Source organism: Galeopterus variegatus, unplaced genomic scaffold, assembly GCF_000696425.1.
Source record: "Galeopterus variegatus unplaced genomic scaffold, G_variegatus-3.0.2 Scaffold5633, whole genome shotgun sequence".
In the NCBI taxonomy this organism is placed as follows: domain Eukaryota; kingdom Metazoa; phylum Chordata; class Mammalia; order Dermoptera; family Cynocephalidae; genus Galeopterus; species Galeopterus variegatus.
Window position 1 is genome coordinate 179,195 of NW_007731744.1, and position 13,129 is coordinate 192,323.

A 13,129-nucleotide genomic window follows, 5' to 3' on the forward strand; every position below is an offset into this window, starting at 1 on the left:
GAAACGGAATCTCCCATCTTTGGGTTTTAGGATAAAAATAATCATTGCTAGCATTTATTTTTATCTTTCTGTGTTCCAGACACTTCAATGCTCACAATAGCCTACTGAGCTGTGGGTTCTGTTATTGTCCCCATTTTCCACATGGTCCACTGGGACTTAGAGCTGCAAAGTGATGTGCTCAACCACCAGGCCTCCATCAGAGATGGAGAGGCCAAGACACATCTGTGCAGCTTGAGGTATAACTGCACTTTCACAGCAAAGAAAGGTGGCCTGATGAATACATGATTCTAGAAACCTTGCCCCAGGCCATACAAAAGTAAGTGCATGACTTATATCTGACTCCTCAGAAGCTCCTGTCCTTACTTTATTCAGTAGGAGTTTGTGTCACAGTCACGGTTTCTGCTTGGCACAGAATGTCTCAAGTGTATAAAAGCCACCTTCAAGTAAACAGCCCATTTCCAGTGGAGCTGGCCAGGGCCAGGAACTGCACTGCGCTCTGATCCCTGCTGTCTGCCTGCACAGAGAACAGCCCGCTCTTCACAGTTCCTCCTGGGCTCTGATATACTTGTTGAATATCAATCACCATGGCCATGGGTGCCCTTAACACTTACTGAAAGTGTGTTTTCCTGAAACTCATATGAAATGTAAAAATAGGAAGTTAAGATTTCAGAACTTATTCGAGAAAACCACCAAATTGACCTTTTGAAAATGAACCATACTTAGCTCTAAGAATAGTTGTCAAATTGTTTTTGACATTTGTTCCTTTACAGATATGACCCTTAAATTATTCATGCTTACCAGCTCCAAAATGGAATAATAATGACCTCTCTTGTCAGCCTGTAGACCTCTCTGGCAGTTTACATAGATTTTGAGTAAGAAAGGCATTCAGAAGGGTTTTTAAAGTTGCCAGAGTCTCATAAAAATAACATTCTTGTACCATTTTTTATGGCAAAGCCACATAAGATATTCCTTTACGAACATTGATTAATCTCTCACAAGACATAAATAGGCAGCAGATGTTTATTTTGCAGATATAATATCCAAATTACTCATATAGAATGTACTGAAGTCTCATGGCTCCTCACAGCTAACCAGAGAGAGGGTGTCTGGCTGCCTGCTCTACTCCAGCAGAGGAATCCTCTCACCATCCTCCTGTTTACAGCCTCATAATTATTTGACATTTACCCAGTACTCTGAGTCTGACAGTTATGCATCATTGAACAACTGTGGTCTACCCAGTGCCAGGACATAGTAAACACTACGTAAATATTAGATGAGTGAGCGAGTGGATCTTCCAGCCATGGGAAACATGAGGATGATGTGATCTACTCTTTGTATCTTCCTTGTACCTTGGAGACTTATTTAAGATGCAAGGGAGACCTTCTCCCAAGAGAGCAATTTTGTTGATGTAAAACTCATAATAGAAGTTAGAATTAATAAAGCACTGCTGTGCATTATCTCATGGTGACCTCTCCCAGCACTGCCCGGCATGGGGTTATGTTATGTCCCCGCTTTACAGAGGAGGTGAAGGAGCCAGCCTGGGTCACAGACACACCGCGTGTGGAGCAGGATGCTGACCCAGGCCCCTCTGACCACAGCGTCCACACCCTTAACTCCCACACTGCAATGTGACCACAGAATCCCCACGTAGGTTAATAAGAACTGCAAGACTAAATGTCCATGGCAATTTTTTAAGTTTGGTAAGTTCTCTCTTCTTGAAGCTTTCTGGATAAAATACAGTCATGGGTCACTTCACAATGGGGATATGTCCTGAGAAAGGTGAGAAAGGCGATTTTGTTGTTGTGGGAACATCACAGAGTGTACTTACCCTCGCCTAGATGGTACAGCACACCTATGCTGCATGGTATAGCCTGTGGCTCCTGGCTGCCAACTTGTACAGCATGTTACTGTACTAAATACTGTAGGCAATTGTAACACAATGCTAAGTATTTGTGTATCTAAACCTACCTAAACATAAAAAAGGTACAGTAAAAATACAATATAAAAGATAAAAAATGGTGTATACCTGTGTAGGGCACTTACCATGCATGGGGCTTGCAGGACTGGCAGGTGCTGTGTGTGAGGCAGTGAGTGGGTGGTGAGTGAGTGTGAAGCCTGGGACATCACTGTGCACTGCTGTAGACTTTATGCACACTGTACACTTAGGCTACACTAAATTTATTTTTAAAAACAAAGTAATTGTGCTATGATGTTTCAATGGCTATGATGTCACTAGGTGATAGAAATTTCTTGTCTCTATTATAATCTTATGGGACCAATGCGCTCCATCTAATCAAAATGTCATTGTGCAGTGCATGACTGTAGTACTCTCCTTAGTATTCTCCTTAGACCCGTATTGCCTCCACCTCAACTCTCAGCTTATAAAATGTTCATAGTATTTATGTCATTCTTGAAACCAGAATCCCTGCCCCTTCCCTGTGAGGCAACTAGCTGCCTTTTATTCTCTGTTTAACCTTGGGGGTGGGAGTTATTTTCCTCCAGGGGTGGGAGGAGGGGCACGGCGGCACTGTCCTCTGTGGACCAGGAGGAAGTTATTTTCTCTCATACAGCTATCAGGGTCCGGGGGTGTCTTCTCTGCAGAGAAGTGATTAGAGAGGGGGGGAAATGAACACTCTCACTAGTATAAAGAGATGCCTTCTTTTCAGGTGCACTAGAAGTGAAGTGACCTCTTCAGTAGAGATGTAAACACATTGCTGCTGTGTGAGGCTCTCTCCCCTGTTCCAGAACTACCCCACCTACTTAGCCCCCAAATGCAACCCAGAAGAGGTCCTGGCCCAGGATGTGGGTCCAGCTTCCCCTTGCTGGAATTGGGATGCATTTTCCCATAGCTTAATGTTGACGCCTTGCCTGAAATCAGGTTCTTTAAGGCACTATGGGCTTCAGAGCTCAATAACATGGTTAGGGACCTTCCTGCCTTCTAACAAAGCACATTCAGAGTTGTAAACCACACATTTGCAAGCGCACATCTGAGTTACTGCATATTCCTGAAAAAAATGAAATTGCAATAATTCCTAATTAATTATCCATGTCCTTCAACATATTCCTTAAAATGGCATTTTCCAAGTAAAATACAGACACCAGTTTCTACAAAAGGAGTGATGTACTTACTTCCCAAATGACACCTGAACTGTGTTCATGGCATGTTATTTGCCTTCCAATATAGCTTTATATTGTGGTTATTAGAGGCTGGGAAGGGAAGAGGGGATAGGAAGAGATTGGTTAACAGATACAAAATCACAGCAAGTTAGAAAAAATAAGTTCTAGTTGTCTATAGTAATACTGCTCACCTGTAATTAACAATAATTTATTATATGTTCTCAAACAGCTGGAAGAGAGGAGCTCAAAAGCTCTCATCACAAAGAAATGATACATTTTTGCGATGATGAATATGCTAATTTGCCTGATTTGATCATCACACAGTGTTTGCATGTATTGGAATATAACTCTGTACCCCATAAATAAGTACAATCAGTACATGTCAATTAATAAATTTTAAAAATTGTAGAACAAATCCATAAAACAATATGTCTTTCTAATAGAAGAAAGTATCTTTTCATCATTTTTACTTCATTGTTGGTCACTTATTTTTCTCCGATTTGAGGGCACATGTTTTCTGAGGACCAAAATTCAGCAATTCACAGTGATCTTTCTTGGATTTTAGTGCAAGTTAATTTTGCCCTACTGTGAGATGTGTTGGTGGAAGAGTTTACAAGTACTCAGCAGAATCTTATCTAAAATGTCATCTTTATTGATCTTAAGGCTGACTGCACCAAATGCTGAGCCCTCACTGCTGAATTGTTTAAACAATGGTGTATTAGTATGCACATAAAAATACAGTCAATCAGTTCTAAAGATCTATAGGAGAGAAAATGCATTAACTTTTTAAAAAAATTCTAGATGGCAGCATCAGAAAATCGAATATCAAGTGCAGTGTCTTGATTCAGAGATTTTAAATCTGATAAACTGGTGCCACATCATTTATTTTCAAGGTTGAGGACTTAGTTTGCACGTATAGGTTTTCTATTATCTACAGTTAAAATGCATTAAATATGGATAATTAAACATTTATATTAATTGACTTTCGAAAGGTGAACTGGTGGGCTTATTTAGCCGAGCTGATCTAACCAAGGGGAGGGCAGCCAATATTGCTGCATTTGGTCCAGCTCCACTGGTTTTCTTCTGATATTGCTGTTAACCAATTTCAAAGTGGATGAGGCTGAAAGTTTCTAAACAGCTTATTACCTGGAAGGTAATTTTATTTCACTAGACATGGCTTTATTATGTGAAGAAGAGTAAAAATGTAATTTGAACCCCTGTCCAGATGCTCTTAGTCTGGAAGCAGAAAATGATTTTATTTGTTAATTTGTCCTTTTAGAGCTTCTGTAGCCAGTCTTTAAATAGAGCAATTTAGCATTTTGAGGAAAAACAAACTCTGCACTATCCAAGAATATAATTGAAAATTACCCCATACCCATGCACGATAATTACCTTTCAAAACATTTTCCAGTGCTTGACATCATAGTGGTAATTGCTTAATGATACTATAATTTCATTACGTAGGGATTACAATGGCAAAATGATGTAAGTTGGAGGCTTTAAAAATTAAGTTACAATGAAAACAAAACCTTTTATGTATGTTTAAAGCACTTGTTTCAATGTAAAATTATACATAATCTCACCCAATTTTTGTATGGATGTCATTGTAGGTACTTTTAAAATTCATCCATTTAAAACTTTGGCAATAAAAACTGCAAAACATCTCTTAGTCCACCTGGTTATAATGCATGAGGTTCCAGTTTTACAGTGATATGTATTGGAACAAATGCATTTATATAGCAGTTATTGCTCCAGTTTGCATGCATTGTGTAGCAAAACCTCTACTAATGAATTGGATCCACCTCGATCCCTTTGCAATTGGGCGATAAAGATCAATGGCCCATTACAATGCTTGTTTTCGTCTTGAAAGATTCTTGACTGGTTGTAAAATGTATTAATTTTTCTAACTTAATAGCACAAGCCTAAAAACTTATCTTTTTGGAAGGTACATGCACAGAACGCACTCATATAGCCTATAATTTTTATGTGTCAGAGGTCAGAGTTCCCCCAATGTGTTGATGGGGTAAAGACAAGAAATCAACTGGCAGATCCGTGAGAGAGTTTGACTCACAATCATTCACCTCCATAAATGTGATTTTAACATTATACCTATTGGAAAAATTAGTTTTTACTTTTTGAAACATACATGATTTTGGGTATAAGAACTGTTTTTATTTAAAGATGACTTCATCATAATGTCCTATTTAAAACTAGTTGGGGGCTATTGTTTCATTCAGATCCTTTATACAGATGCAGTATAAATGAACTGTATAAATGAACTTACCACTCTTGTGTCTAGCTCAGATATTCTACGTTTTCCAAGATGATGATTATAACAACATTTATTGAGTACTCACTGTGTGTGTGTATTATCTCACTTAAGAACTATGACACGTACTATTATTATCTTTTCTTTACATATGAGGACACTGAAGCTCACAGCAGGGAATTTTCCCAATATCCCACTGCTGCAATGTGGTAGAAATGGGATTTAAACCCAGGTCCTGTCTGACTCCATTGTCTAAATGTCATACTGCCTCTATGATGCTTCAAGCCGTATCAATACTTCTGAGTTACTAAAAAAGTTATATGTAGCCTATAGTTCATGATTTATTTTATTATTATTATCCTTAATAGTAATAGTAACTACCATTTATTGAACAATTACTATGTCCACTATGCTATGCATATTACCAGTGTCCAATTTAATCTTCCACAAAACCCTATGAAATAAGCATTATTATTCCCATTTTACAAACGAGGAAACCCAGGTCCATAGACTGCCAGCCTACAGTCTTGAGGGCAGTAAAAAGTGGAGCTGTCATTCACCCCTGCCTGTGTTGGGTTCTAGAGTCCATGGGTGCTCTTAGCCAGTCTGCAGTAGCAACTCCCAGTTTAACTCCTTTTGTTTCATGTGTGAATGTCACATCCACAAGTAGACTGTGCCCAGCTGAATCACATACAGGCACACAGTACATAATTATTGATAAACTGATTTTGTTCATTTCTCTGAAATAGCCCACATATTCAAGGGATGAAGGAGTGAATATCTGAAAGTACAGGAGGTATACACTCTCTTTTGATGTGCAGACATGACCTAAAGAGGTCATCTTTGATATGGAATGATCATTTGAAAAACTCTGTATCTGTCCTATTTAAAAGAAGGAGGACGGAGGCAGGACCTCAGGGACCACTTCTAAGGCAACAGAAGAAAATGAAGATTTCCTTCTCTGATTTTCTGTTCTTAATTAGAAATTGTGCAGGGTGCTCTATTAATCTGATGTGGTCATTAGCTAATTCCTGTCATACTTCAAGGATACAACCACTGTAACCAAGAGTCGCAGAGGCTTATCAAAGGCAAAGGACGGATCATTGGATCTGGTCTCCTCTTCTATGCGGGGTTCATCCACAAAATCCTGCACAAATGGTTGCCTCAGTCCCCACTTCACTCTCCCTGGAATACATGTTCCATTGGCAGGTCAGCTCTAATGCTTAGAAAATTCTTCCTCGCACTGAGCCAAAATATGGCTTCTCGTTACATCTTCCCATTAACCCTATTCTTCCTCCTGGAACCGCACAGGATCTTCTCAGCTTCTCACTCCTGTGCCACCCTTCATACACTTAGAACTAGAAGGCTTTTGCCACCTTCATCAAGCTTTCTCTTTTCTGGAGTTAATAACCCCATTTCTTTTGGGCTTATTGAGCTATTTGCCTCTCACAGGAACTGTCACGTTTGCCAATAGTTTCTGAAATATGAGAAATCAAATTTCTTTTGTTTCCAAACGTGATTTTTTAAGTTTTGTTTTACTGTTTACATTGAGTTGCTTACATAAGAACCCTTGGCACTGGAGCCATCTCAGACTAATGGCCTCCTGTTAATTTTTTTAACAGTATAATAGAGAGAAAACTGAACTGAGAGTCTGGAAAACCAAGTTCATCCCCAGTTCTGCCTCTGCCCCAACAGGCAACCTCAGATGAGCTATTTAACTTTGCAGTCCCTGGTTCCTTCATCCATAAAGTGGGTACAATAATTCCTGCCTACTTCACAGGGTCATGAGAGCCAGGTGAGCTACCACATGGGAAAGTACTTTCTAAGCCATCAAGGGCTCTCCCAGTCGAGGTATTAGTAAGCAAGGCAGACGTAATCATTCCTCTGGTAAACTCCACTCTTTAAGAACTGCTAGCCCTGCGCTCTACTCACAGGAGTCAGCTGATTTCACCTCTCCCCACTTCACTGCATACTCCTTGAGAACAAGGCCTATTCTTGTAATCATTATGTCCCTAACACCTCGCTCCATGCCTGGCTCCGAGAAGGATCATGTTAAATGGGTTTTGGATGGTTAGAAGGAGGATGGGCAGAAGAATGGCTGTGGTATGGCTTCGAACACCCCTTCAACATCCGGGCATCACTCCCTTGGACTTAACTCCAGTTCGTCAATGTCCCGTCAGTGCCCGTGCACAAACTTGGTCTGATTTTGGCTGAGTAAAGTGGAATCCTACCACCACTCCCTTAGACTGGGCAGTGACACTTAAGATCATGGTCTTTTATTCATGCCCACCATCCAGTTCCTTCTGAAGCTGACCCTGGTGAGCTCACAGCCCAAGGGCTCGGTTTCCTTTGCTCTTTACTAGTCTGTGCTAATGAAGAAAGATGGGTATTGTCCTAATCCCCCCTTCTCCTTCAGCCTTCTCTGATCCTCTTCTGCTTGGGGTCTTGACCTTCAGCCTCTGAACTCCAGGTACATGGACTTTCACAAGAACTCAGAAGTCACTCACACACAAATACTCGAGTACTTAGCACAATGCTGGGCACATAAAAGATGCTCCGGAAACATCTTTGTAAAACAATTTTTTTCAATTCATGCCATTTGTTGGAAACCAACCAAACTTTGATAATGACTTGGGCAGTGGAGTTCTCTTCATCCAAGCCATCTAAATGGCTGTCACAAGAAAAATGATCAAGCCATGTTCATATCCCCAGCAAACTTGACGGCCCTTCTTACCACTAATAAAACTACAGACCACCTGACATGTTTTCTATGTGTTCTCTACTTTATGTATCTTATATTTCTAAATGACTTTATTATTTTAATTTTTATATATTTGGTAGCTTTCTTAGGATGTACGAAGATTGAATTCTCTGTTATATCACTTAATTTGCACGGTTTTGCATTTGGTACAGCTCTGGCCTGTGAAGAAGTTTAGGACTGTGATAATTAACTTTTGGATCCTGCCCAAGTTTCCCTAATCCTAATTAATGAGCATAACTCCTTAGTCCTTTGGCTCTTTCTCTTTTTTCTTTCCCCTTCCTGCCAGTTCTCCACACTGTTTTTCTCATCCTTTATGGTGAAGCAAGCCTTCTGATCACAGGTGTTTATTCTCTATCTTACACTGCATATGAGGACCCTCATCCCTTCCACCAAGCTCCTCCCTTTCACCCTAAACATGCAGCCCACATAAAGAAAATCTCCCAGGAGAGATGGTGATTCCTGCCCTTCCCCAGTTGCAGGTTAGGAATTCCAGGCCAAGCCAGCAGCTAATGTGTCTGTGATTCCCCTTCCCACAGGTGAAGAAGACCTGAGTGTGGAAGAGGATGAGGAAGTGCTGACTCTGTTGTATGACCCATGCCTGAACTGTTACTTTGACCCCCAGACTGGGAAATACTACGAGTTGGTGTAATCCCTCCTTCCAGGGCACAGAATGGCTACCCCCCATCGGAGAAGGGTGGCAGTTCAGTCTGCTAAGGAAGCACTACAAGTTGTGTGTTGAGCAGGCCCACGGAATCAGAGAAAAATGGATTCATTTTGTAAATAATGTTCGATGTTAAGGATTCCTACGTTCTTTTTGTAGATGTGTGTGATTTTGAAACTGTGACAGAATTAATATAGAGACAAGATTTTAGGACTTTGAATTGGTTCTTATTTGTTCATTCTCATCCTACATATAATTTTGTTTATTTCATATCATTTTACGTAAACGAATTAAGTTATTCATTTAAATTTCTTACAGTGTTATCTGTAAATGATGGCTTGATATACAGAAAATGTATTCTTGTTTAAAAGATGTCTGGGTACTTCTTATTTCATGACATATTTGTATTAAAAATAAAGTATGATCGTCAGAAGAATACCTTTTAAACTGCTTCTTTTTATTCACCCCACTTTTTTTTACCAGAATATTTCTAGATGATAGTTACTTTCCTTTGACTCTTAGAAAAAAATATATATATATGAACTGGTCAGACTTTATGATCACAATTTATTAGGACTAACCCACTATTTCTGTTTCATTGTAGTTCATCTAGAGTTTGCCAAAGATCACAATATTGTTAATCACGTAAGCTGCTTAGCACTGTACTTGGCCTTTTTTTTTTTTTTTCCTTTTTGTCTTTTTCCGTGACCGGCAACGGATCGCAACCCTCAGTGTCGCGCCCGTACTAGACCGGGACCGGCAACGGGATCGCAACCCTCGGTGTTGCACCCGCACCTCGCTCAGCCAGTGAGCGGCCGGTCTGTATGTGGGATATGAACCCTCGGCGGGAGCACCACCACGCTCCCAAGCGGCGCACTGTAGCAGTGCGCCACCGGGCCGGCCCTGCCTTTTTTTTTTTTTAATATTTTACCAATTATCTCTGAATTTTAATAATGTGGTCAAGTCTAGTTTCATGGATCCATATTTAGCAAGAAGTCACCCATTTGGGCACTGCTGTGCCTCACCACTTCTGTGACTTGGGCCTGTAGAAACCTGGGAGGCTTTCTTTGGTCTTTAACACTGTGTTAGTGCAACTCTGCTTGCTGCACCACAAGGAAAAAATCATGTGCTTCCTGCATTTGGGCGGATGGCCTTGTATTGTGTGCCAAGTACATTAATATTGAGCTCAAGGAAGTACTTACTATATTAGCTGGTATATTTTGTTATTTAATAAAGATTTTTAATAAAAAGGAGTATGATTGGAAATGAAAAATTATTGGTGTACAGTTGGATTTAATGGGTAGTACTATAATTTCATTTTATGTTTCTTGATAGAGGAAATAAGAGTTCTTTTTTTCAGGAGCAGATTTGGACTCCTGTTCAAAGAATCATACATTATTTAGAACCATGTTTGTGTTTGATAAGCTTTTAATCCTGTTGTTCACAAAGTGTACCTTCATTATGAATTTCTCTCCAAGATCTTCATACTTACAAAATGAAAATGAATAAATGAGGCTTCACAAAGCATGCAGAATGATAAATGAGTTGGATTATCTTGATTACGACCTTGAAGATTGGAGCAGGATGTGGAAGGCCTTGTTCCTGCTTTAAATAGTCTCAGGACCATGCACATAAGTAGAGGAGTCAAAAGTTTGTGTTACTTAAGGCTTGTAGTTACAGATATCAAAAACATCATATGCTACATTAAGGAGAAAAAACTTAAAGATACCTGAGTGCCTCATGAACCACAAAGCAATGCCATAAGGCCTCCAAATAGACTAAAGCTGGGACCTAGCAGACTATAGAGAGTTCTGTTGGGATACTTGAGTTGCAAGCAACAGACACCCTTGATCCCAGAATTCAAACACTTGCTGAATGATCAAGCTCCAGGAAGCACAGGAATCAATCAGAGCAGCTCCAGGGATCCCTATAGCAGTAACTAAGTAATCCCTATAGCAGTCATTTTTCATGACATTGGACCAAAAGGACAATGCCACCTTTCTCTGCCTCAGGTCTCTGCTCAAGGAACAAGAGGCTGGTAGGCTTGCCTTGGAATGGGAGTAAGATAGTCCCTGAAGGAGAACAGGACCACAAGAAAGGGGAGGGATGCCAGGCACACAAAAATGAGGAGGGAAGGCAGGTCCACAAAATGGCTAGGGATTCCAGGCACACAAAAATGACAGATGTCTATTCTGGGAGTCTAGACGTGCTGTCCCTGCCACTCATCTCTGATTCATTTTGCCATCTCTTCTCTCTTCTCTCTCTTTCTCTCTTTCCCCATAACTTGCCCAGCTATTCAGTCCACCTGCCAGGACATCCAACCACACAGAAATATTAACTCTGAATTTCAATTCAAAAATCCCAGAGTTGGGATTGCAATTGGCCAGTTTGGTCCAATGGCCATCAGGACTCTCTTCCGGGGATAGGGGAGGAAGGCAGTTAAGGAGTGTCTACCACAAAGTCTTATTATTCCACTTTTTACATTTCATTTGCCTTTTTTAAGGGGATGGATTCATTTCTGTTGAGATTTCTACAAAAGAGTTGAAAAATAGAAATAGATCTGCTTCACACTGCCAGTGTTAAGGCGAAATGGTGCAGCCAATTTACTTGGTAATTCATTGACTTGGCTATACCTTTTCACTGGTTATCGAATTTTGCTGCATATTAGAATCTCCTAGGAAGTTTATTAAATACTGACATGTAGGTTCCACATCTAGAGAGCCTGATTTGATTGATTTCAGGTGTAGCCTAGCCATTGGGAATTTTTAAAACCTCCCCCACCAATTCTAATATGCAGTCAAGGCTGAGAGCCACTGCTATGGATTAGATTTGACACGTTTGCCTAATGGCATATGTACCTGTGGGGAAGAGTCTATATTATTAATTTCCTTTTTAAAGACCTTAATTTCTACTTTTCTAATCAAATGTGTACCCAACATTCATATCTGGAACTGACTATTGCAAATGGATACTACAAAAACAGATTGATTCAATATGGAAATACATCTTAAGACAATTTTGTATAAATTTTGGGAATGCTTCAAATAGTTTCTTGTTTCATATAATCAGGATGCAACTTATGAGTGACTTTTAAGTCATCAATTTCTAAATTATTATTTAATTACAAAGACTGATTAATGGGAATTATGGAAAAATAACCATCTGAGATACATGGCATCAGATCAATGATTTAGCTTTCCTGGCAATTATAAGTTCTTGCTCTCTCCAATTAATTTTATTTTATTTTTTATTACAGGAAAATACTGACATATATGAAATAGACACTTGCAAAATGCCTTGCCCTACTGTATTTCTCCATACTTTTAGATTAGCTTCATTTAAATGTCATTTCGACCACATCTTGATTTTTTTTTTTGAAATGCAAACTGTGTTTAATAACTGAGAATAGTGTACAACCCAAAGAACAATTAATTAAAAGAACTTAATTTTAAAGTTGTCATTTGGCTTTAATTAAACATCCAGCTGCTGAAAGTTTCTGGACCATTCTTTTTTAAAAACAGCAGAATGACAGCAAGCACAGTACCCAAACTTCGTTTATTTCAGGTTTTGTCCTGTGACTCTCAATCATCAATCAAAATGGCCAGAATAATGAAAATTAAGAATCACCTACCCACATGTGGTTGATATCATAGGATTTCTATTTTATACATCATTCATTTTGCATTCCAGAAAAGTTAGACATAGAGAATTCTTGTCAAGCAAAGCCTATTTTCTCTTTTTCTCCCATTATAACAGTTGAGATAGAATCACCTAATTGGGCCTAAAAAGTACAATAAAGATGATTTCTTTAAACTTTCTGATTTTATAATTGAGAAAAGTGAGCTTCAGACTGGGAAGTTAATTGTCCAAAGGCACTCTGTCACAGAGGGGAGGATGGAATCCATAATTCCTCACTTCTGAACCAGTTCTTTTCCCTCCCAGTGGAAATTAAGATGAGGACTCAAGTGACAGATTTAGCTGGACATCACAGACCCTGTACAGAGGTCACCAGAGGACACTAGCACCCTGCCAGGAGTTTGGGATGTCTGGTTCTCACTTAGCATTTTCTTCTCTTTTGCCCTGCAGATTCATTCTTCCCTCAGTTGTCAGCCTTTACACCTCAAAGATCTGCATTTTCCAACATGTGTTCCAAGAAGCAGAACTTTCATTACATGTTAATAAGTGCACTGGGAGTGAGGAAGAGGTCTGTGGTCAAACAAAGGTAGAAAGTACTGGAGAAGTGGAAGTGGTCATTTGTCTTTACTGGAGTAGTTCTCAATGGCTTTAATAGACTAACAGGTACAGGGATTCTCCAAGGGAG

General features: G+C 39.6%; 1 protein-coding gene across 1 annotated transcript in view; it reads left to right on the forward strand.

The window, feature by feature from the left end:
• Positions 1 to 9,246, forward strand: part of LOC103605162 (chromosome unknown open reading frame, human C3orf67) — a 165,724-nt gene extending 156,478 nt beyond the window's left edge. Inside the window, exon 12 of the mRNA XM_008589747.1 lies at positions 8,684 to 9,246. Coding sequence (XP_008587969.1) covers positions 8,684 to 8,796 — 113 coding nt within the window. The 3' untranslated portion in view covers positions 8,797 to 9,246. The remainder of the gene's footprint in view (positions 1 to 8,683) is intronic.
• The last annotated feature ends 3,883 nt before the right edge of the window (positions 9,247 to 13,129 follow it).